This window comes from Budorcas taxicolor, chromosome 2, assembly GCF_023091745.1.
Source record: "Budorcas taxicolor isolate Tak-1 chromosome 2, Takin1.1, whole genome shotgun sequence".
In the NCBI taxonomy this organism is placed as follows: domain Eukaryota; kingdom Metazoa; phylum Chordata; class Mammalia; order Artiodactyla; family Bovidae; genus Budorcas; species Budorcas taxicolor.
The window spans coordinates 80,930,035-80,955,977 of NC_068911.1; the positions used below are offsets into that span (position 1 = coordinate 80,930,035).

Genomic DNA, 25,943 nt, shown 5'->3' on the forward strand with positions numbered 1-25,943 from the left:
CTTTAGAAATCTGCCCATCACACAATAAATATGCATGCATTATGTACTTCATTTATCACACCTATACTCTATGTAAGTGCTGTCTAATAGAACTTTCTACAAAGATGAAATTTTTCCTGTCTGTGCTGTCCAATGTGGTGGTCACTAACCATATGTGGCTGTTGAACACTTGAAATATGTCAAGTGCAACTGACGGGCTGATTTTAATATTTTCACTTTCAATAAATTTCATTTTAAAAATAGTGGCACAGCACAGTTTTAAATAAATAAATTGTATGAACCATGTGCTTTTTACCTTAGTAATTTAGTTACAGTAAACAAACTTCTTTCTTTAGATCAGTCTTGGAATTGGTTAGATGGATCAAAAGTGACATTTGTCAAATGGACAAATAAAATTAAGAGTGGCAGAGGACAATGTAGCATTTTGTTAGCTTCAAATGAAACTTGGACAAAAGTTGAATGTTCACGTGGCTATGGAAGAGTTGTCTGCAAAGTTCCCTTGGGTAAGTATGTAACTGTCCTTGTGGAACCTTTTTGAAGAATGAGTCAGGCAATAAATGTACAATTCAACTGTGCGCAAAGTTTTGTACTTTGTCCCAGAGTACTTAGTCCTTAGAGTATATCCATACAAACTTGATTGAGTCATAAAGATTCTTTCCCTCAGAAAAATGAATTACAAATGACAGTAAATGCACAAGATGTCTAGGATTCCCAGGGGAAAGTACTGAACTGTCCAAACTTTGTATAATCCTTTCCTAAGAAAAATGGGAGCTGCCAGAGTTTTAGGCAGGTCATTTCTTGGAAAATGTTAAAATGTATTTTATTCTATAGTTCAGAGATTAAAAGCTCAAAGGTCTAATTCTGCAGTTATTTCATTTCTTTTCTCCCTATTCCCATACAACTCATAATAAACAATAATGCAAAACTGTATTTAATTAGTTACAATGTCCTAAGTATCTATAGGAAATTGTACTTTGAACTTGTTTCATCATAATTGGTACATAAATTAACCACAAAAATCTTAACAAGCTCTAAAATTTTTACATTAACATTTTTAAAGATTAACATAAAATGTTCATTTTGGTATACAAATGTTAAAAATAAAACCTTAACTCTAGATAATCAGTATCTACATATTTATGCATTGATTCAGTAAATATTTAGAGTATCTGTTTTATGTGCTGGGGTGCACCCATGAGCAAGACAGGTAAGATTCCTTTTCTCACAGAGCCTACAATCTATTGAAGACAGTTAAGGAGTAACCAAGCAGGTCCATTTTTAAAAGAGAGGAAAATATCAAATAGTTATAAACTCTGTGCAATGGTAAAGAGTTCTGGAGAAGGAAATGGCAACCCACTGCAGTATTCTTGCCTGGAGAATTCCATGGACACAGAAGCCTGGCGGACTGCAGTCCATGGGGTTGTACAGAGTTAGACACAACTGAGCAGGCACGTGTGCATGCACACACATAAACTGTATTGTGACTAGGGGTTTAGCTACTCTAGATCAGGGGTGATCAGGGAAGGCTTCTTAGAGTGGGAGATATGGAAGCTGAAATCTGAAAGGCCAGCCAAGGCCTTTGGGATCAGCGGAAGAGTCACACCAGGCAGAGGTACCAGTTGGAGCAGAGAGCCCAAGACAGAACATCTTGATGTGGGCTTAAGGAAGAACTGGAAAGTAGACAGATGTCAGACAGGTAGGGCTTTGGAATCCTGAGTCAAGTGTTCAGGTTCTATACTTAGTGGAACAGAGAACAGGTAGATTTGGGGTGAGGGAGAAGTAGGGTTAGAATGGTATAAGCCAGGAGTTCTGTTTTGGCATTTTGAACATCCATGTGGAGATGAGCTATCCATATGGAATGTCTAGTGTGCAGTTGGACATCTGAGAGAGAAGGAAAGTCAGCACAGAGATGATATTAAAGCCATGGGACGCAGTGACTCCATCTTGGCAGCATGTAGATAAGGGCCTGGAACAGTGCTTAAACTTGAATAGTGAGGGACTCAGTGAGGTCATCCTAAAAGGTTACTTTCCTTTAAAGCAAATAACACTTTATTTGGCACTAGGTAAGTCAAACACAGACATTTACCAGCCTTTAGCAATTTACTGTCAAAGTAAGGTAATATACTGGGAATGAGGGTCTCAAAAGGATGATGGGAAGGGAATGTGAGAATAATGGTACCACTCTAATTTCTTTGGAAGAAAATTGCTATAGGAGTGAAGAGGATTTGAATGAAAACAGTTAAATTGGATCAGAAAGCACTGAAGTGTTTGATGATGAGTTTGAATTCTGTGTTGACACTGTGAGACAGTCAGCACTTACTGTATCTAATTTGTACAGTGTTCACATATGTGACACAAAGCCTAATATATAAAATCAGTGACGGTCACTGTTCTGTTCTGTCCTCCACTGTCAAACCTTTCTCTGGTCTAGGCCCTGATTACAGAGGACTAGGTATCGCGCTTGCTGTGCTGAGTATCTTAGCTCTAACCTGCGGGCTGGTCTGGCTCTTCTTCCGAAGGAACCGTTGGCACTGGTCGGGCTTCTCTTCAGTTCGGTATCAACAGGGAGGGAATGAAGACGAAATTATGCTTCCTTCTTTCCATGACTAAGCTCTTCTAGAAGTTTGCTAATTTGCACTGATGATTTAGGAAAAATGAGCCATTTAAAATTTTCCCAATGTCAGTATTTACTCTGTTTCAATGTTGAGGTATTAGGTACTCTTTTTGTTTAATTATAATGCTGGTATCTACAGTTAACCCACAAAATGCCATGTTTATAACTACTTAATGGCATGAAAAGATACCAAAGTTGGAACTAAAGTCCAAATTGTTCATAGGGTAATGAGTTTAATGTGTGTTTTCTCTGTAAGAATGTAGTTGGTAACTAGGATATGAATGGCATTTTAACAAAATGTCTTAGGAAATAAAATTGGCGTATTACTGGGTCACATATGTACATTTAATTTTAAGAACATCTAAGCCAAATGCAAAATTAGTACCTCTAGATAAAAACAAAACAGTAAATAATATCAACATTGTTTTACAGTAGTCATTTGTAGCATTTGGGGGAAATTATTGAACAATGAGACATGCAAACAGCAAAATTAAGCCTCTTGGCAAGATTTTCTTATACTGTTCCAAAGATATTTCATACCAAAATTATTGAAATGCAAATAATTTTGTTCTGTTCATAGTTTTTCAAAGGCTTTTAAAGAAGATTTAGTACTTAATGTCTTTATAAGTGTGGAAATATTTTTAGGTTGATTAGATATCTTATAGCAGTGTGTTTTTTGTTTTATATAAAACATGTTTTCTTTTTAAAGGGAATCAGCTAAGGATGAGATTTTTTTGAAAATTTCAGTTTATATATTTAACATAGTATGGGAACTTCTGACTAAGAAATTTTTATTCTTTGTTACCTTTTTACATAAGAGATAGGAGGTCTGTGAAAATTGTATATATTTGTAAAAATGAATTTTACAATGAAACTCTAAATCTTGTGATTACTACTAAAATGTGAATGGTTTAGGAAACACGGTTTTATGGTTATTGTTTTGAATTTTACCACCTAGAATATAGTCCTAATAATAGCTTCTACTGGATATTGTGAATGTTTTATTCAGTGTTTAACTTATATTGACATTTGTACTTTATTTTTGTAGAAAATCCACAGATTTATTTTAAAATTTAGTGTTTATATTATGATAATGTTGTAAATAACTTTCTAAGACAATTTTAGTGGTCTAACACGTTGTAGTATGGTTGTACCTGAACTATTTTATACTGAATTTATTAAATTCTCTTTCTCTATTATCTGTACAGTTTTAGTTGTTAAGATTTTCTTCAATGAACTGAACAAATTTGATGCAACAAGTACAGGTATATATAGTGAGTGAGTGAAGTTGCTCAGTCGTGTCCGACTCTTCGCAACCCCATGAACTGTAGCCTACCAGGCTCCTCCATCCATGGGATTTTCCAGGCAAGAATACTGTAGTGGGGTGCCATTTCCTTCTCCAGGAGATCTTCCCAACCCAGGGATTGAACCCAGGTCTCCTGCATTGTAGGCAAACGACGCTTTACTTTCTGAGCCACCAGGGAAGTCCAGTAGTGATGCCATAATAAAATCATTTTCTTTTATTATTTAGGTAAAACTATTATTGATCTTATGTAAAAGTATTTGTTTTCTGTTTTGAAAAATAAGTCTCTAGATTGGGCTTTATTATGTTACTCATATAGCATGACAAGAAAAAAAGTGTCCAGCTATTGTAAAGCAAGGCATCAAGATCTTGTGTGTACTTTTAAAAGAATAAATATAATCATTTGTACATCTCTGAGTGTTTGATTTTAGGCTGCTTTTTGGATTCCTCTGACTCAGCATTTCTTCTGGCTACTGGGTCAGCAGGGGTCCTACCTATAATACACTTGCTTCTCTCTCTGTTTGCCTCCCTCAGGAGATCCTGCACACCGCCTCCCACCCCATGGCCTTCATCAACCACTTCTAAGTCAATAATTCAAACATCTAGTTTCAGGTTCATATTTCTAACTCCCACCGAACAATCTCTATGAAGGTCCTTCTTACCATGACCAGAGCTGCCCATATTGTGTTCCCTTTCTCAGAAGAACTGAAGACAGCCTTTCCCAATCTTCCTAACTAATCCAACCCCCACATGTGGTCTGACAAAACTGATCTTTCAAAACGAGGCACCTAAAATAACAGAGGATCAGGTATAGAGGACGAGTTTAGAAGTGACCAATAAATACCCTCTGACAGTATTCTCCCTTCCCCAATCCCAGGGCAGGATGTTTCATTACCTGAGACATCTGCCCTGCAAATGTTTGCTGTAGTGTTGGAAACTCCAGTCCTGACTTGCTGCTGAATTGATGCTAGGGAAAGCCAGAGATTCAGGTTTCTTTGTCTTCGGTTCATTTAATCCTAAAAGCCTCTTGGAGAAACAAAGACCTGATTGCTCACTGACTCACCTAAAAAGACAAATTTTAACTATTAAGTTCAACAACTTTTTACCTAAAAAGACAAATTTTAACTATATCTCAAAGACTTTATTATTTTTAATTGAGGATAATTGCTTTACAATGTTCTGTTTGTTTCTGCCTTACAACAATGTGAATCAACCATAAGTATACATATATCCCCTCCATCTTGAACCTCCCTACCACCCCCAACATCATCCCACCGCTCTAGATTGTCAAAGACATTTTTAAAAAAAACTAGACCTCATGATCTGTACAGTTCAGTTCAGTCGCTCAGTCGTGTCCGACGCTTTGCGACCCCATGAATCGCAGTACACCAGGCTTCCCTGTCCATCACCAACTCTCGGAATTCACTCAGACTCATGTCCATCGAATCAGTGACGCCATCCAGCCATCTCATCCTCTGTCATCCCCTTTTCCTCCTGCCACCAATCCCTCCCAGCATCAGGGTCTTTTCCAATGAGTCAACTCTTTGCATGAGGTGTTCAAAGTATTGGAGTTTCAGCTTCAGCATCAGTCCTTTCAATGAACACCCAGGACTGATCTGTTTTAGGATGGACTGGTTGGATCTCCTTGCAGTCCAAGGGACTCTCAAGAGTCTTCTCCAACACCACAGTTCAAAAGCATCAATTCTTCGGTGCTCAGCTTTCTTCACAGTCCAACTCTCACATCCATACCTGACCACTGGAAAAACCATAGCCTTGACTAGATGGACGTTTGTTGGCAAAGTAACATCTCTGCTTTTGAATATGCTATCTAGATTGGTCATAACTTTCCTTCCAAGGAGTAAGCGTCTTTTAATTTTATGGCTGCAGTCACCATCTGCAGTGATTTTGGAACCCCAAAAAAATAGTCTGACACTGTTTCCACTGTTTCCCTATCTATTTCCCATGAAGTGATGGGGCCAGATGCCATGATCTTCATTTTCTGAATGTTGAGCTTTAAGCCAACTTTTTCACTCTCCTCTTTCACTTACATCAAGAGGCTTTTTAGTTCCTCTTCACTTTCTGCCATAAGGGTGGTGTCATCTGCATATCTGAGGTTATTGATATTTCTCCCGGCAGTGTTGATTCCAGCTTGTGTTTCTTCCAGCCCAGCATTTCTCATGATGTACTCTGCATAGAAGTTAAATAAGCAGGGTGACAATATACAGCCTTGACGTACTTCTTTCCCTATTTGGAACCAGTCTGTTGTTCCATGTCCAGTTCTAACTGTTGCTTCCTGACCTGCATATAGGTTTCTCAAGAGGCAGGTCTGGTGGTCTGGTATTCCCATCTCTTTCACCTAAAGCCAGACATTCTGGAATGCAAAGTCAACTTGGCCTTAGAAAGCATCACTATGAACAAAGCTAGTGGAGCTGATGGAATTCCAGTTGAGCTATTTCAAATCCTGAAAGATGATCCTGTGAAAGTGCCACATTCAATATGCCAGCAAATTTGGAAAACTCAGCAGTGGCCACAGGACTGGAAAAGGTCAGTTTTCATTCCAATCCCAAAGAAAGGCAATCCCAAAGAATGCTCAAACTACCGCACAATTGCACTCATCTCACATGCTAGTAAAGCAATGCTCAAAATTCTGCAAACCAGGCTTCAGCAATACGTGAACCGTGAACTTCCAGATGTTCAAGCTGGTTTTAGAAAAGGCAGAGGAACCAGAGATCAAATTGCCAACATCCGCTGGATTATCGAAATAGCAAGAGAGTTCCAGAAAACATGTATTTCTGCTTTATTGACTATGCCAAAGCCTTTGACTGTGTGGATCACAATAAACGGGGGAAAATTCTGAGAGAGATGGCAATGATCTGTACGGTAAACTCTAATTTCCTTTATATTCTAAATTAAAACATTCTCACACTATTATATCTCAACAAATTTAGTATACATCTATTTCTCCTTTGGGCCAAGCTAACTTAATCAGTTCTGCCCAACCAGAATCTGAGAGGCTTTTTTTCCATTCTCCCAAGCAATTCTTCTTACATTCTCTTTGTATTAATATGAAGACAGCATACCCCTTGTTTCCCAGGATAGAAACTCAGAATTCATCCTTAAACCTTCTCTTTCTCATCTCTCTAATCCAGCAACTCTGTCAGTTTTTCCCCACTCTTCTCATGGACTGGTCATCTTCATTGCCAGCTGTCTTTAATTCAGAACTTTATCCTCTTTTCTTTCTGGATTATCTGCACGAGTTTCTTCACTGGTCTTCCTCATCAGCCTTTCCCCTTCACCCCATCTTGCCCATTCCTAAACCTAGAGAAGCTGAGAGTTACAGAGGAGGACTCCCCTTCTATTTTGGTCTCCATTTATGTAGTCCTAAGTGCCTTAGTTGGCAAAGTAAGCAGAGACATTACTTTGCCGTCTAAGGTCCGTCTGCTCAGGGCTATGGTTTTTCCTGTGGTCATGTATAGATGTGAGAGTTGGACTGTGATGAAGGCTGAGCGCTGAATAATTGATGCTTTTGAACTGTGATGTTGGAGAAGACTCTTGAGAGTCCCTTGGACCACAAGGAGATCCACCCAATCCATTCTGAAGGAGATCAGCCCTGGGATTTCTTTGGAAGGACTGATGCTAAAGCTGAAACTCCAATACTTTGGCCACCTCATGCAAAGAGTTGACTCATTGGAGAAGACTCTGATGCTGGGAGGGGTTGGGGGCAGGAGAAGAAGGGGACGATAGAGGATGAGATGGCTGGATGGCATCACTGACTCAATGAATGTAAGTTTGAGTGAACTCCGGGAGTTGGTGATGGACAGGGAGGCCTGGCATGCTGCAATTCATGGGGTCACAAAGAGTTGGACACGACTGAATGACTGAACTGAACTGAAGTACTTTAGGTCCAAAGGGAGCTCAGCAATGCCCAGCCCGGGACCCTCTCCAGGAACCTTTAAGGGGTTGAAGCCAGTCCTGAGTAGTCCTAGGGTTTTGGTTTCCTGGCCATATGCCCACTCTTTTTAAAAAATGGTTTTTTTTTGTTTTTTCTCTATTTTAATATTGATTTGTTTATTTTATTCGGCTTCATGGTATCTTTAGTTGCAGCGTGCAAACTCTTGGTTGTGGCATGTGGGATCTAGTTCCCTGACCAAGGGTCAAGACCAGGTCCCCTGCATTGGCAGCACAGAATTTAGCCCCTGGACCACCAGTGAAGTTCCCCAACACCCTCTTAATACAAAGTAAGGTCAAGTCAATATTGTTTCAAAGGCTAAACAACAAAGAGGCAAAGTCAGATGAAACTGGAGTCCAGGAATTAGGAAAACATTGGTGATCTTAACCAATAGAAATGCAGAAAATCACCAGACGGGAGTGAGCTGAAAAGTGAAAGGAAATTAGGAAACAAAGAACATGGATTTTTGAGATGTAGAGATGGGCCATAGCTGGAGTGAGAAGAAGGAAAGGTGAAGAAGACTTCTTTCCAAAGGAGGTAGGGGAGGAGATTTACAGGTTTAGAAGCTGAGAGGAATGAAAACAAAACACATCATTGGTAACCAATGAACAGAGAGAAGTTGATGCAGGGGAGAAAGGGGAAGATCTTGAAGAAGATGGGATGAGAGGGCAGATCTAAATCCATATATAAAGGAACTAGGTTTGGATGGGATGGGAGGAAGCTTGCCTTCCTCTCTAAGGACAGAAGAGAATGACCTGTGTGGAAGAGAAGGGGAGAGCAGACAGGTATTTGAAGATGTTTATCTATACCTGATGGCCTCTATTTTCCTAGTGAGTAGAAGGTGAAGTCTTTTTCAGAGAAAGATAAATATTGACTGGGGTTTCAGCTTAAAGAGCATAATAAAAAAGTGAAATATTCTATGTGGGGAATGAATGAGAGAGGAGAATGATCAAGACAAAAGACTGCAGAAAAGGCTTACTGGGCTCACATGAAATTAAAAGCCATATATTAGTAGTGACAACCATCAGGAGAATGAATAGATTTCTTCTACCTGCCCTCGGCTGTTTAACTGAAATTGAGGAAAAGGAGAATATGAAGGAGAAAATAGAGCCCCTGTCCTCAAAAAATTAAAGATAGAACTCTCAGGTGATCCAGCAGTCTCACTTCTGGGTGTAAAACGAAGTCAAGGGATTGGAGTCCAGAATGAGATCAAAGAGGAAGTAAACAAGTGAAAGAGAAGGAAAAAACAGTATGAGATGTAATTGGAAAGTAGGACATCATAATGAGAGATTTTGATGAAATAACTATATTTTCCCATGCAGAGGGGCTAAGCAGTCTGTTTTATATTAGCATAAAAAATGAGGAAGTGTGCATCAGAGTTAACAGTGGGGAAAATATGTCTTCCTTTAGTTCAAATGACTGAAAAATAAAAGACAGCTGAAATGGATTATTTGCCTAAAGTAGATTGATTCATCAAGGTGCTACTTCTATTGTAAATCTAACAATTATTTGAAAATTAGTTTAATAAAAATCCACATTGATACAGTGTGCTTTGGTGCCTGAGGTAGGGGTGGAGATAACTTATTCAGATAGATGACTGTTCATTTCCCCTGCGTAGTTAGCAGGATGAGAGTCCCCAGAATCGGGAGGTTCGAATATTTAAACACTGTGTACGTTTGAAAGGATTTCCTTTCGGTTTGGGTTTAGTATACAAACAGTCTGAGGAATGATGGAAATAAATCAGTTGAGCAAGTCCTTGATACTTTGGCAAAGAGACTGAACCTGGAGAGGTTGGGAGAGTCCAGCAGAAGACCTGGGCTCTGGTTCAATTTTTGGCATTCACTGTGTGCCCATGGCAAAGTTACATCCTTTCTTTGGGCCTCAGTTTCTTTATCAGTAAATGAAGAGATGGCCCCTACCACCTCTGACATTCTGAGACTCCTTACAGACCCCTTTGGTCAGATAGTGCAATCACTCCATTTCCAGTTGGACAATCAATAGCATGGAAAAGATTAGAAACTTGATTTTTTTAAAATAGACTGTCGTTTTTGAGCAGTCTTAGGATAAACATTGAGCAGAAAGTACAGAGTTCCCACATACATCCTTATGTCTCGCCACGTTTTTCTTATTATTAGCATCTTGCATTAGTGTGGTACATTTGGTAAAATTGATCCAATTCAGATACATTATTCTTAACTAAAGTCCAGAGTTTACATTAAGATTCCTCTTTATGTTGTATATTCTATAGTTGTGACGAATGTATAATGATATGTATCTACCATTACAGTATTGCTCAGAACAGTTTTACTGCCCTAAAAGTGCTCTGTGCTCCACCTAGTCATGTCTCCCTTACCACCTCCCTCACCTCTTGACAACCACTGATTTTTTTTTTAAACTGATACCACAGTTTTGTCTTTCCAAAATATAAAGTTGAAATAATAAGGTATGCGGGCTTTTCAGACAGGCTTCTTTCACTTAGCAATATGTCTTTAAGTTCATTCCATGATTTGATAGTTCATTTCTTTCTAGGGCCAAATAATATTTCATTGTGTGGATGTACCACAGTCTATTTATCCAGTGACCTACTGAAGGATAGCTGGGCTGCTTCAAATATCTATGTGTAAGTTTTTGTGAATATGTAACATTTCAACCAAGGATGGAGAAGGAAATGGCAACCCACTCCAGTGTTCTTGCCTGGAGAATCCCAGGGATGGGGTAGCCTGGCGGGCTGCCATCTATGGGGTCAACACAGAGTCGGACACGACTGAAGTGACTTAGCAGCAGCTGCCAAGGATAAATACCAAGGAGCATGAGCACTGAATCATACGATAAGAGTCTGTTTAGTTTTCTGAGGAGCTGCCAAACTGTCTTCCAAAGTGGCTGCACCATTTTGCATTCTCACTGGAAATGAATAAGAATTCATTTTGTTCTCTATCTTCTTCAGCATTTGGTGTTGTCAGTGTTTTGGATTTTAAAAGTCATTCTAATAGGTGTACAGTGGTATCTGGTTTTAATCTGCAGTTCCCTAGTGACATATGATGTTGAGTGTGTTTTCATGTACTTTTTGCTATATTTATATATCTTATTTGTTGAAGTGTCTGTTCAACTCATTTGTAAATTTTAAAATTGAGCTGTTTATGTTTGTATTCTTGAGTTTAGACTCAATTTAAAAACACTCTTTTGCTAATGACATGAGGCAATGTCAGAGTTTAAACAAGCAGCCTGTGTGACTCTCATTTGTCTGGTTCCAGAGACCCCCGCTATTCGAGTTACAGTTGCATAGTTCACATGTATAGTAACAAACATGATTGCTGCTGTTTTTGTTAAACAACAGAAATTTATTGTGTCACAGTTTTGGAGGCCAGATGTTCAAGATCAAAGTCCAAAGTATTCCTTTCAAGGGCTGTCAAGCACAGTTTAAAGACCCCTCATCCAAGAGCTGATGACAGAAGTTATCTGATGGCCACAGCCCACTGAGAACCTTTGAAAAGGTTTCTGGCTGTTGGGTTCAAAGAACAAACACCACTTTAACCAAGTGATCAAAGTTAACATTACCAGTGATCAGACAGAATGACGTGGTCTTCCCGGGCTGGGTATGCCACTTCTGTGGTACTCTTGCCAAACACTAACCAACCACCACCACCACCACCAACAAACCACAGAAATATAACCTGAATCCTCTGCTTCCAATCTCCCTCAAGAGGAAGCATCAGACAAACCCAAACTAAAGGACGTTGTACACAGCGACTGGTCAGTACTCTTCAAACTTGTTTCCAGAGAAGCAGTGACACAGGAACTGTCCCACAGTACAGAGACTGAGGACGCGTGGCATCGCAGTGCAGTGTATGGTCTCGGATTGGATTTTAGGACAGAAAAATGATCAGAAGGACAACTGATGAAATATGATAAGGGCTGTAGATTAGCCCACAGTATTAGATCGGTGTTAATATACTGGCTTTGACCATCGCACTGAAGTTACGTACGCCGTTAAGATTTAGAGAAAGAAGCGTTACGGAAATTCTTCTTTGGAAACGTTTCTGAGAAGCTGAATTGATTTCGGTTCAGATGAAGTTTTAAAAACGACGGTGAGCCGGGGCGCCGGCCGGAAGGCAGCGCGGGCGGGCTCTCGGCCCGGCCGGGGCGGCTGGTGGGAGGGGTCGGAGGGCGGCTCTGCACTTCCGAGAAGCGCGCGCGCGGCCCGCAGCGCCGTCATGCCGCGAGCCGCACCTCCCGCTCTTCTGCTGCCGCTGCTGGGCCTCGCCGCCGCCGCCGCCGCGGGTAAGCTGGCCCCCGGCCGCGCCCCCTCCTCGGCCTGGGAGCGGGCGCCCGGAGCAGACCCTCCACCCCCTCCCCCGGCGAGGGCTGCCTCTCGACGGGCAGGTCGCGCTCGCCTGCGCGCCCACCCCAAGCGCCTCCGGAGGCTGGTCGTCACCCCTCGCCTCTGCGTTCGGGGGGCTCCCTGAGAGCGCCGCTGGGGAGGCGAGAGCCCGCAGGGGGGGGATCTCCGCGGACCCCAGAGCGCCCTTCATCTCCCACCGTGTCCACATCCTTAGCACGGACCCCAGTCGCGGGCAAGGGTCCCCAAACGGGGCTAATTGACAGGAGAGCAGAAAGACTTATGAAAGCGCCAGGATGAGCGTAGTTTCACGGCCGTTTGGGGCTGAAAGGGGAAGTGGGGAAGTTAGACTGCGGCGATTTCCCCCAGCTCGCGTGCAGCTGGGGTGGCATGGGAGTGGGAGGAAGCTGACCCTTTTTTGCTCTCGGCGTTGTTTGTCCATTTGGATGGTGTTCAAGATGTTGAAACAGGAAAACAGTTCAGCCAAATAACCCCTGAGTGGAAGTGGGAAGAGAACAGGCGAGGCTTGGATTCCACTTAAGTCGTGTGATTTAAAAATCTTTAAGTCTAGTCTGCTGTTGTGCAAGTTTCATCTGAAAAATGACTCGTGATTTCCAAAATAAGTTCCGAGGGAAATAGACTCTTCGATATGTTTTGTGTTTTTCTAAAAACAAGTTTCTCTTGTAACGGTGTCAAAAATGTTGTTGGGGGAAACTCTGGGGGAAGACTTACATCCAAAGCCACTATCGATTGAACAATTCTGGGAAATAAGGAGCAAAATAAAAACAGAGTGAGTACTTGCATGGGTCTGAATAAATTGATTATGCAAGAATTTGTCATTTTTTCCCCTGAATTTCACTGCTGTTTTATAAATTCCTGCTGGAAGCCTGCTGACAGGATCTCAGTGTTGGAGGCAGCAGTAGCATAAGCAGCTCAGAACTTGCTTACCAACTCAGAGCTCCTATCCTGACACCTTTTGTCGACCAGCATTTATGACCAGTTATGCCGTCTGCTGCCTATGGAGGAGCAGAAGGGAGAGTTTCACTCTGTTTAGACTGAGCACATCAGGTTTGTCCAAAACAAGGCTGGACTAGAGATTCTGCCAAGCCCTCTTAATGCACACCCTCATGTTTGCCAGTTACATTTAAACACCTATTTAAGCCACCCTCTGGGTTGCTGAGCCCGGAAGAGTTGATGCTTTCAAACTGTGGTGCTGGAGAAGATTCTTGAGAGTCCCTTGGACAGCAAGATCAAACCAGTTAATCCTAAAGGAAATCAACCCTGAATGAATATTCATTGAAAGGCCTGATGCTGAAGCTGGAGCTCCAATACTTTGCCCATCTGATGTGAATAGTCAACTCATTAGAAAAGACCCTGATCCTGGGAAAGACTGAAGGCAAAAGGAGAAGAAGGCAGCAGAGGATGAGATTGTTCAGTAGCATCACAGACTCAATGGACATGAATATGAGCAAACTCTGAGAGATAGTGAAGTACACGGAAGCCTGGTGTGCTGCAGTCCATGGATTCGCAAGAGTCGGACACGACTGCAGTGACTGAACAACTGAGTTTCTGTGCCTTTGTATGTCAGACTAAGAAAAAAAAAAAAACTTGTCAGATTTCTTTAGAAGCCCATTTCTAGATTTTGATGTCTCTTTTCTTCAGAGAAGCTGTTTTGATCAGCAGTGGAAGACAAGCATTTACCCATCTGGGCCCTTGCACTTCTTAATAGAAATAGGTGAGACCAGATGAGGAATTCAGGCTGGGCTTTACTGGGACTCGAGCTGCAGTGCAGGGGAGTGAAAACAAGTAATAGGTGCTCTTGCTTGCTCCCTAAGTGGGGTGAGCTGGTCCCTTAAATGGAGTGAGGGTAGGGCTGATGTAGTCCCAGACAGAGAAGTAAGTGGCTTAGGTGGGCTGCCCACCCGCTTGATGGTGCTGTGTGCAGAGATCAGGCTCAGTACCCTGCTTTTGCTCCTGGAAGCTCAGAAGTGGCAGTTGGGTTTTGATCTTTTTGTATCTTGTTGCTCAAAATTTGCCCCAGCTGCCCATGCATGCAGTTATTTGTAGTCTCTTATAGTGTCTTTGTTTTCTGTGGCTCGAGGAGACATTTGTCCAGGTGCAAGCATTGTAGCAAAGGGTCTCAGGTCCCAGCCTGTCTCAAAACTGTCTTTGGAAAGTTTTGTCTTTTTTGTTTTGTTTTAATAAGTCCAGTATGGTTACATAGACTTTTTAAGAGCGGAAGAAGTGCATGTTGAATAAATTAATGCTGTGAATTAATCAATTTCTCTCAGGAGGTTTTAAGGATTAAATTAGAAGGTGCATGAGTTTTGGCATTAGGTACAGACTGTGTGGTCTTGATTGAATTGCCCAACTCATTGCATTTCAGTTAAAATGGAGATTATGACCATAGGGCGATCATGGGCATTCAGGGAGTACGCCATGTCTAGCACCTATTCGAGGCATTGTGAATCTTGGTTTCCCTTTGTTCTCTTCATACGAAATGAAGGGTAATTATTGCAATTAGATAACATCATGAGTGCAACTTTATGTGGGTTGATGTGTATGGTAACTGAGCACATTCCCATGCATGTTGATAACACAGAGCTGAAAACCTGTGTCCATGTTTTATTATCATACTTCACCAATTTATCTAGACAAGATCAGGAATAATATTTTGCTTAAGTAAAAAGAGCTTTTGAAAGTTATGGAATTTGCCGAATGGCAAGATCTTAACAGGAAAGGTCCTATGGTGTTGCAGAAAATATAAATGTAATATTGAAATGGAAATTACTGTTCTCTGTTATTTTGGATTTTATTAGTATAAATGATCTTATGTTTTACTTAGCTATTATCTTGAAAAATCACAATAAACAAAACATTCTTTAGATACTTGGGTTAGGTGCCATGGCATCCCTTTTAAAAAGTTCTTCTGGAACACCACATTTTGTATGTAGTAAATGATCAGTGGAGATTCCCTGGTGGCTCAGAGGGTAAAGCGTCTGCCTGCAATGCAGGACACCTGGGTTCGTATATGTTTCTTGGGTCAGTGATTTCCCATGGGGAGCGTTAATATAAGAGAATGTAAGCATGTTAGAGTAAATCCCATTCTGATGGTGGTTACATGGATCAGAATCTAGGTTACTAATTTTGAATTGCCTTAGCCTGCAATACTCTGCCTCCTTCCCTGATGTCACCTGTTACCACCCTTCCTGCCATTCACTCTGTTTATCCACACTGACCTCTGCAGGACTCAGCCACCTTCTGACTCTTCTACCCAGACCACCCTCCTCTTGCCCATTCCTTGGCATGGACCGTTCCACGTCCTTCAGATCTCTATTCACATGTCCTCTCCCCAGGCCTTTCCTGAACACTCCACCTTCTCTATAACATCCCTGTGTTTTCTCTTCAGAGCACTCATTTCTCTTGGAATGAATCTTGTCTTCTTGCTTGTCGCTCCCCTCACCAAGGAAGCTCTGTACCAGCAGAAAATTCACTGTATTGTGGATTTTTGTTTTGTTTTGAAATGTGTCTCTATGCTGTATTCTAACTTATAATAAAAGGACAAAAAATTTAGATAAATGGCGGCGGGTCATGGGATTGCAATTTCTTTCAAAATATTTTTATTTTTGCCCTTGAGCTCATCTCATAATTGAATTCAAAGCATTAAGTCACTTTAATCTATTGATGTGACTTATTCTGACCGTTGTGGATAGTACAGTGATGTTTCAGCAAATATTATTTTAGATTGTAAAATCTGAAATGTTAAAAGTGTTTATTTTTCTTCCAATGAAAAAGTTATAATTAGGTATTATTTCAGGACTTCTTTCATTAAGAAGCTTTTAAAAGCTTAGGTGTTGAAAGCTTTTAAACACTTAGGTGTTGAAAATTAGTTTTGCAACAGGGTTATCATCCACAATTTTTTTCTGATACATATCAGGTATTTAAGATTATTTTAGATTTTGAGGGCAGATCTTCAGGTTGCATCGATAAGAAAATGGACCAGTAAAGCCCAATGAGAAAGGTGCAGAGAAACACTGCCACCCTCATTCTATGAATAAAAGTCTTGACAGCTTTTCTGAGAAAGGATTTGAAGGGAGAAGATGGGGGTTGACATCTTAGAAGCTAGGTTGGGTGACGTTGAGAGGGGACGGAGTGTCAGAGTGGCTGAATTTCCTTAGGGTTTAGAGAGATCTTGCAGCCCAGGCCTTCCAGGTTATCCAGGGGCCTGGTATACTGTATCGTCCTCCATACATAATAAACATAATAACCAGTGCCTGTTTCTCCCTCTGCCACAGTTGCCCTTGTAGAAGGTAAGTGACTGACCTATATCTTAATGGGAGAAGGACAAAGGTCTTATTGATAAGGAAAAAAAAAAATACAATCTTGCCTTTCCATTGTTAACATTCAGAACATGTGTGTCCCAAGGATCACTTCCTCTTCTGCTGTGCCTGGTTCTTTAAAAAAAATTAATTACAAGGGAACAGAGAGTTCTATTAGAACTCGCTGGCAATGCAAAATATTCCTGTAGATATACCATCTTATTCATTTAGTACATGATTATTTTAAGCAGAGGATCTATTTGGAAACTTATTGGAGTTAAGTACAAGCTTTTAAAAGTTTCATCAGGTTCCTAAATCTCTGTAAACACAGGAAACCAACAGAATTATAAAATTATACAATCCATAAAGAGTCCTTTCAGTTCAGTTCAGTTCAGTTTCGTGTCCGACTTTTTGTGACCCCATGGACTGCAGCATGCCAGGCTTCCCTGTCCATCACCAACTCCTGGAGTTTGCTCAAACTCATGTCCATAGAGTCAGTGATGCCATCCAACCATCTCATCCTCTGTCGTCCCCTTCTCCTCCTGCCTTCAATCTTTCCCAGCATCAGGGTCTTTTCCAATGAGTCAGTTCTTCACATCAGGTGGCCAAAATATTGGAGTTTCAGCTTCAGCATCAGTCCTTCCAAGGAATATTCAGGACTGATTTCCTCTAGGATTAACTGGTTTGATCTCCTTGCAGTCCAAGGGACTCTCAAGAGTCTTCTCCAACACCACAGTTCAAAAGCATCAAAGAGTCCTTTAGGTGCAACGTATCTTTCAGGACAACTGTGAAAAAGCAAGAGTAACAGAGAAGCACATTGGAGAGAGCATTGTGAGCAGGATATTTTTTTCTTTTGAGCACAGTATGTTTATTGAAGTATATTTTCTAGAAAATATTACAGGTTCTGTAATTGAAAACTTATGCCAGTATTCTGGAAGGCAGGTTTTTCATTGTAACAGGATTATAGAAAAGACACTTAGTATTGAAAATGTAACCTTTCTTTTTTCTATTTTTGAGTAATAATTGTCAAAGATTATAATTGTACAATATTAAGAAGTATAGAACAAAACACAATTAGTATAGCTTTTCTGTACATGTGAACCTCAGTTCTGTCATAGGAGGTATCAGCCTCTATGTGAAAACTCTTCTTAGAGTAAAAATATTTTTGAGTAGTGCTTAAATCTTGTTTCTGGGGCACAGACTCTGGTAGCATGAGAAGAGGGGTTCAGCACTGAATTAACTGGAGTTACTGTTAATGCTGAAATAAGTCTGAGGAGAACGCTGTTGGAAGTTTAAAGGATATGAATTTAACAATTTGTTTTTTACTTTTTCTGCCTGTAGCTTTTTGTTTTTGTGTGTTTTTTTTTTTTAATCTTATCACATATTGCTTATTTAATTATTCAACAAGGGTCTTTGTCAAGTATCATTATCACAATAATACTCCCATCTCAGAGGCCTGTGAGACCTAGATAAGCATTTGGCTTTTTTTTTTTTCAGCTCCTTCAGGTCTCTTTTTTATATGTCACCTTTATGATGATCAGCACACGTGAATATGTGTTCGTCTTCAAAGGCTAATACAGCCCCCTTTCCAAGAAGATAGGCTACTGTGGTTCTTGTGCCTGGGGCCTTGACTTGTGCCATATTATGCTCACCATCCAAGCCATGATTAATCAAAATAAGGGTAGTTTCCTAAATCAAAGACTGACTACTCTAAGCTAGGTAGCAATCCAAGAGGGTACCTGGTATAAGAACACTAGGAGGTCTGTTTGACTGCTAGGAGATTATCCTCAGATTTCTTATTATCCCGTGTATCCTTGCAGAACGTCTCTTTTGGGGTAACCAAAACAAGTCTTTAGTCTTTATAACCAAAAAAGGCCTCTCACATGGTGTATAGTGTAAAGTCCTGTAGAAGTTCAGAGGGGTCAGAGTTTAAGGAAGGTGAAGGTGGGATGCCTCACAGAGAATTGACACGTGAGCTGCCACTGAACAAAAGAATACAGTTTAGTCTACAGATGAGGTGGAAATCAGAGTTCATTGTAACCATAAAGCCTAAGAACTATTGGGTTGGCCAAAAAGTTTGTTCAGCTTTTTCAGTAAGATCGTGTGGGGAAAACTGAGTCAACTTTTTGGCCAACCCAATACAAGTGTACAAAGAAACAATTTATAAATTTCACTTCACTTGTTGTTAATTATATTTTATATACTTAATAGACATGCTTTATTCCATTTAAACAATATTTCAAAAATTATTTTTATATTCTTGAGTTATTTATCATCATTACAAAATCCTCTGTGTAGCTTTGACTAGAAATAATACACAAGAGCATTTCTCAGCCCATGGTCCAAGAATTTTCAGTGATATGTGAGGTGTTTCAAGTGGCATTAAATGTGGTAATGGAGTTTGTTTCTATTTCCATTTTTAAAAATTCTGTAAGACTAAAGGAAAAGCAACAAAGGGAACCAGAAGAAAACAGGGGAAGAAATATATGAAAGTCAAAGTTTGCAATTCAGAGTATATGCCCTCCTGACTTTCAATCTGAGTTTCATTCTGGAAATGACTGCTTTTTTTATTTTTCTCTATCGTGTCTTAATACAGAAAACATGTGATGGCAGGAGTGTGGGGTGGGAGGGACCTGCCTAGGTAACGCTGTCAACGAATATGTGACTCCTCTCATTGTGGTTTTTATGGTGGTCTCTCTACCTGGGATTTCTTCATCTTTCTCCTTTTCCACATGGTAAAGTTATCCTGTGAATTGCAGCTCAAATATTACCTCCTTTTTGAAATGTTTCCTTACTCTTTTTTTGTCTGTGTGTGTGCTTACTCAGCCACGTCTGTCTCTTTGTGACCCCATGAACTGTAGCCTGCCAAGCTCCTTTGTCCATGGGGTTTCCCACGCAAGAATACTGGAGTGGGTTGCCATTCCCTTCTCCAGGGGATCTCACCGAACCAGGGTCTCCTGCATTGCAGGCAGATTCTTTACCATCTGAGCCACCAGGGGAGCAAGTTACTTTTTTCTTCTATAGTCTCATAACTTTAACCTCTCATACCTTTGATATGTATATGTGTCTGACTTTCCTAGCAGCCTGAACACTTTAAGTGTAGGACTCATTCCCCTTCAATCAGAGGTCCCCAACCTCCAGGATCTAATGCCTGATGATCTGAGAGGTGGAGCTGATTTAATAATAATAGAAATAAGATGCACAATAAATATAATGTGCTTGAGTCATCCTGAAACCATCCCCCTGCCCCCCATACTCCCCTCACCGCCACCCCCACCCCAGTCTGCCCCAATCTGTGGAAAAATTGTTTTCCACAAAACCAGTCCCTGGTGTCCAAAGGCTGGGGACCACTGTCTTAAATCCTTTTATCCTTACTCCTTGGTGCTAACTGTTGTCTCTGACACATGGGAGTTGCTCAGCCAATGATTGTTTGATGGATGATAGTAGTGGCAGCTATCAATAACTTGCTCAGAAGTGTGAAAGAGGGGATTCTGCTTCTGACTCTGGTGAAGTGGGACTCCACTAAGACTCCCCCCAAAAATAACAGGAAAATCTAGATGAAATTCTGTAATAACGGTATTTGCAGGCATCAGAGAGCTGTTTAGGCAGCTTATTGACGTGAGCCCACTATGCTGTGTATTACTTTTCCCTTTAGAAGAATTGTCCACATTTTAAGGAGCTAAGAAGAGAGCAGAGTTTTTGGCATTCTCATGGTATTAATGAGACAAAAATTTGAGTTTTTACTTACCAAAGAGGAGGGACGCTAGCTAATCTCCAGGCTTTACTTGGAATCCATGGATATCGGGCCTCACAGAGATTTTACCAGCTCCCTCAGGTGGAATCAACCCTTGATTGTATTTAAATAATCTTCAGTATGCCAGCTGCGTGCCAGGATCCTTTCTAGGGGAGAATGACATCATCTCGAGCCTCTGCAATTTTTTAATTTTAAATATCAAATACCAGATACTGTGAAATTTTTCCTGCACGGTATCTGGTATTTGATATTTTAAAAAGAAAACAAAAACTACCAGGCATAACAAGAAACAGGCCAAAGCTGGGAAAATAAATAAAAACAGACCAATAGATAATCCAGAAATTAGAGTTTTCAAAAATGAACTTTAAAATAGCTGTAATAAGTTCGAGAGTATTTATAAGGTTGAGAATTTCACCAGAGAGTCAGAATCTATAAAAGTACAAACAAATGGAAGTTGTGTAACTGAAAAATAGCTGACATTATGAACTCAGTAGTTAGGTTTGACAGCAGATTTGTTACAAACTGAAGTAGACTGTATATGTGTGTGTGCTTAGTCGCTCAGAGAAGGCAGTAGCACCCCACTCCAGTGCTCCTGCCTGGAAAATCCCATGGACGGAGGAGCCTGGTGGGCTGCAGTCCACGGGGTCCCTGAGAGTCGGACGTGACTGAGCAACTTCACTTTCATTTTCATGCATTGGAGAAGGAAATGGCAACCCACTCACTGTTCTTGCCTGGAGAATCCCAGGGACGGGGGAGCCTGGTGGGCTGCCGTCTATGGGGTCACACAGAGTTGGACACGACTGAAGCGACTTAGCAGCAGCAGCTTATTCGCTAAGTTGTGTCTGACTCTTGCGACCCCATGGGCTGTAGCTTGCCAGGCTCCTCTGTCCATGGGATTTCCCAGGCAACAACAGTGAGTGGGGTGCCATTTCCTTCTCCAGGGATCTTCCCAACCCAGCGATCGAACCCGGGTCTCCTGCATCTTGTGCATCACAGGCAGATTCTTCACCACTGAGCCACTGGGAAAGCCCAAAGAGTAGGTTAGGACACCATAACGAACGAGATTATGATAGGGAGTGCCAAAGGCATTAAAATAGGAAGGAACAAAGTGAACATATTGAACATGTGAAATCTAACATATATGTATTTTGAGTCTCAGAAATGGAGGAGAAAGAGAGTGGAAAAGCATCATTGAAAGTGATGATGGCCGAGGGCTTTGCGAAAGTGAGCAATGAAAATGAAGCCATAGATTCAACAGTTGTGTTGCATTCTTAGCAGGATTCAAAAAAATACTAGCGATACCACTGTCAAACTACTAAAAATCAAAGACAAAGAAAAGCTTGAAAGCAGCTACCAAAGAACAGCCATCAGACTGACATTTGATTTCTCAATAGGACTGATAGAAGCCAAAACAGTAAAATTACGTCTTCAATGAAAAATAAGCTTCCTTTCAAGAATTTTTTACTTTCAAAAATATCTAAGTGGGAAGAAAATATAAAGACATTTACAGAAAATCACAAAAGGAGGGAATTTGTAGTAGACCTACCCTTAAAGAAACACTAACGGGGTTTATTCAGGCAGACAGAAAATTATTCAAATAAGTAATTTAAATATATAAGAATGAAGAGCAACAGAGAACGTAAATATGTGTTTAAACGAACATGCAAAATAGTAATAGAACAATAGCACAAAGAGAGGGAAGTTAAACTATTGTAAGATCCTAGAGTTGTCTAGGAAACAGTAAAAGTACTAATTTATTTTCAGTACTAATAAATCAAGATTGCATGGTGTAATTTTCAGGGTACCCACTATAGGAAAAAAATTAAAGAATATATAATTAATAAGCTAAAAGAAAAATAGAGTATAAAATTGTCTAATAATCCAAAAAGACAACAAGGGAAGAAAAAGAACATAAATTAAGTAGGACAGATAGAAAACAAACAGTGAAGTGGTAGATATAAACCCAAAGGTGTCGATAACTATATTAAATGTTCATGGAAATAGCCATTCTTTTTTCTATGATAATTTAATATCTCATATCTTTAGCTGTTCATGAAATTCTCATTTTCAAGTTATTTAACAGTGTTTCTCTTTTTCTACATAGACTGCCCTTCATCCACCTGGGTTCAGTTCCAAGACAGTTGTTACATTTTTCTTCAAGAAGCCATCAAAGTTGAAAGCATAGAGGATGTCAGAAATCAGTGTACTAATCATGGTAAGGAGTTTATTCTATTTTGTTTTTTCACAGATCAGTAAAGAATGTTCACTGATTTCTTTAAAAAAATGGTTTGTTGTGTCTTACTTTTTTACCTTTGGTCCTTGTAACAACTTTAATTCTATAATATGCAAGACAGGCAGTGGAATTGGGGTAAACTCTTGAGCTGGATGTCAGCTGCTGGAGGACGCTGCTCAAAGCGGAGTGACAAGAGCAGTGTGTATTTGGTGTGAATACTCTGTGTCAGGCACTCACTGGTTTTAATTATTGCAGCAAACCTATCAGGAAGTTTATTATTTCCTTCTTTTATCAAGAGAATAAAACTAGTTCAATAATTGGTTCAAGGTTGAATAGGAAACAATTGGCAAAGCCAAGATTCACACCAGGGATTGTCTGATTTTAGGAACCGTGTTCTTAATCACTCTGTCTTTCTGGCCTGAAAGTACTGTTTCAGGCATGCAGTGTGGGCAGAAGTCAGATCACATGGTATTGTGACACGTGGTGTGGAAGAATCTGTTGTTGTTCAGTCGCTAAGTTGTGTCCCACTCTTTTGTGACCCGATTTCATTCTCCAGGGGATCTTCCCGACCCGGGGATAGAACTCGAGTCTCCTTCATTGGCAGGGGGATTCTGTATACTGTTAAATAAAAATGAGAGAAAGGCTGTTTGCTACATGATTTGCTCAGTATTCTCTGGGAAATATAATTTCACATTGTGAAATATTTTAAATAAAAATGTCATTTTTTAAAAAGCTGTGCTTGAGTGTTCTTTATATATTTGGCTGTGCATCCTTGTTGAGCCTCTAATTGTGATACTTGTCAGCTCAAACTAAAATTATGGTGTCAATTAACATCTTTTTCAACTGAGATACCTATGATGGTGACATGAGAGTCCTTGATTATTTAAAAGTGCTTTTTATTATTGTGTGAGATCTAAAAATCTTTTGATTATTTCACTAAATTTTCTCTTAAGCATATTCATAACACCAGCATTTAAAAATACCCTTTACCAGGAGTTCCCCAGCAGTCCAGTGTTTAAGACTCTGTGCTCCCAATGCAGGAGACAGAGGTTCAACCCCTGGCCAGGGAACTAAGATCCCACATACTGCAGGCCATGGCCAAAAAAAAAATTAAAATGCCCTTTACCTAAAAAACACAATTCTGACAACCCACCAATATAACCTTTTGGAACAATATCAAATTGCTTTAGGGTACTTTAATTAAAATCATATTCACTTATTATAGAAGGAATAAATATAAGCATAGGAGTTTTAAATCCTAAGACATGCCAATACCACTCAATACATATTTATTGTTTTTCTTAGGAATAAATGTAGGCATAGCAGTTTTAAATCCTATGAAGTGCCATGGAACGCTCAATACATATTTATCATTCTTCTTACTTGCTAAATGGTGTTGAACATTGGCTCTTTGAAGACAAGACATTTCCAACATGCCAGTTTGGTTTTACTCCAAGGAAACGGAATAATAGGAATTTTGCTGGTCTTACAAGATTTTTTAAGTGATGTTTTCTCCCACAACTAGTTTCTGTCTCTTTTTAAAAAGCTATATTGGATATACTTAGACAAAAACACAGATTTCAAGAAACAGATTATGTTGGAGGCTCAGAGCCAAGACAAGATGTGTTCTATACTCCTGTTAGTTTGTATGAACCATCATTAGATTGCATTGTCCAGCTTTGATACTTACATTCAACAGTTACGCAACCACATTCACTCCAGAGGCATAGCTTTTACTTGTTGACTGACTTCCTCTGCAGGCAACTAAACGTAGTTAATTGTTTTTGCTATTTTTCTTTAGTAAATGAAGCAAAAGGAAATTGAAAACACCCAGAAACTTTGAGGCCTGATTTTTGATGACTTATTTTGAAGTCCGTTAACTATTTGTTCAAAGCAAAGTAGCCATTTAGGGATTTTAAATTGTTGGATACAAATTTGCTTACAAAGTTGATTTTATGTCTAAATAAAAATGTCTTTATCCCAGTTAAAAATTTATAAATTCTGTTTGTCTTACTTATGTGAATTTTTAAATTTCTTATACATTTTTGATAATGTCATTTATTTGATAAATCCTCTATATTTGCTTCCACTATGGAAATACCCATTTTATTGATAAATCAGAAAATTAGCTAAAATTAATACTACCATTACTTTTTTTGCCTAGGGTAGTGTTTAGGAACAGTAGGTGGTTTATAACTGTAGGTAAACATGAATTCAGTGTTTGCTATATATGAAGAAGGAAAAGAAGAATACAAGGATATTTACATTTAGATTTATGAAGTCTTCACATATTGTAGGACTATACCAAGTCCTATCTTAAACCTATATTTAGGGGTATAGAAACTAAGTGGCTTGTTATTTTATGGACTGCTGAGAGCTATATTTAGAAATAGGCCCAGTGCTCTGAGCTAATTTAGTTGATGTTACTTTTATTATACTTATTTGGGGTACTGTTATCATTCATATAGGAAAATAACTGTGAAAGCCTAAAATTTTTCTTATTTTGCAACATTTACTCTTTTTTACATTCACCTTTGATTTAGCTATTTTCTTTATAATAGAACCAATAAGTATTTTCAGTCTTTCCTTTTTGTGATTTGTGTATAAGCTATGTTACTAGCCATTAAAAAAATGAAAGACCCAAATTACATCTCAGTAGGTAGCATTACTGGTTATGCATTTTTAAAATATTCTCTTTTTGCATTCCTTAGGGACTTAGGCTGTCATTCGTTAAAGAAAATAAGTGTGTCTTTTTTGCCTGACATAGTAATTTAAGTTTGTGCAGTATTTACTTAAATTGCACTGTTAAAAATCATTCACGTTCCATTGGCTGACACAAGGTCAGAGAAAAGAATGAAAATCTCATCTCTGAACACTTAGGCCTAAACTATAACCTAGTTAAATATTTCTCTTGAGAATTTTTTCTGAAATGGCACTTTGGTTACATTTCCTAAATCAGTACAAGTAAATTTGGTACTAGTAGGGTAACACAGATTAAAAGTGTACGTGACATTTACCACAGGAGGTGATAACAGCTAGAATTGATTAAAAAAAAAAAAATCCTAGAATTTTTAACAATGGAGCTGTGACTGAGAAAGAAAACCTTGCTAAATTCCAGCTTTGGACTAAAGCACTGAGTATTTTAAAGATCAGTCTTATTTTTTCTTTTCTTTTAAAAATTCTTTCCTAATTACACAAATGCACAGTCCCTATATAGAAAAACATATGCAAATATTTTAAAAATAAAAGAAAATTACCCTAAATTGTACCATCCTGACTGAACACACACAAGGAAATGTAATGACTGTTAACATTTTGCTAAGTATCCTTCTAGATTTCCAAACCCCTAGGCAGATATATTTTAGTAAATGTTTGATACATACATATATATCTATGTGCTAACTCACTTCAGTCGTGTCCAACTCTTTGTGACCC

General features: G+C 39.5%; 1 protein-coding gene across 1 annotated transcript in view; it reads left to right on the top strand.

Moving 5' to 3' along the window:
* LOC128071492 (lymphocyte antigen 75-like) overlaps nucleotides 1–25,943 on the top strand; it is a 117,046-nt gene that overhangs the window by 82,248 nt on the left and 8,855 nt on the right. The window contains exons 34-35 of the mRNA XM_052664324.1: nucleotides 336–503; nucleotides 22,380–22,490. Of these exons, the coding sequence (XP_052520284.1) occupies nucleotides 336–503; nucleotides 22,380–22,490 (279 nt within the window). The remainder of the gene's footprint in view (nucleotides 1–335; nucleotides 504–22,379; nucleotides 22,491–25,943) is intronic.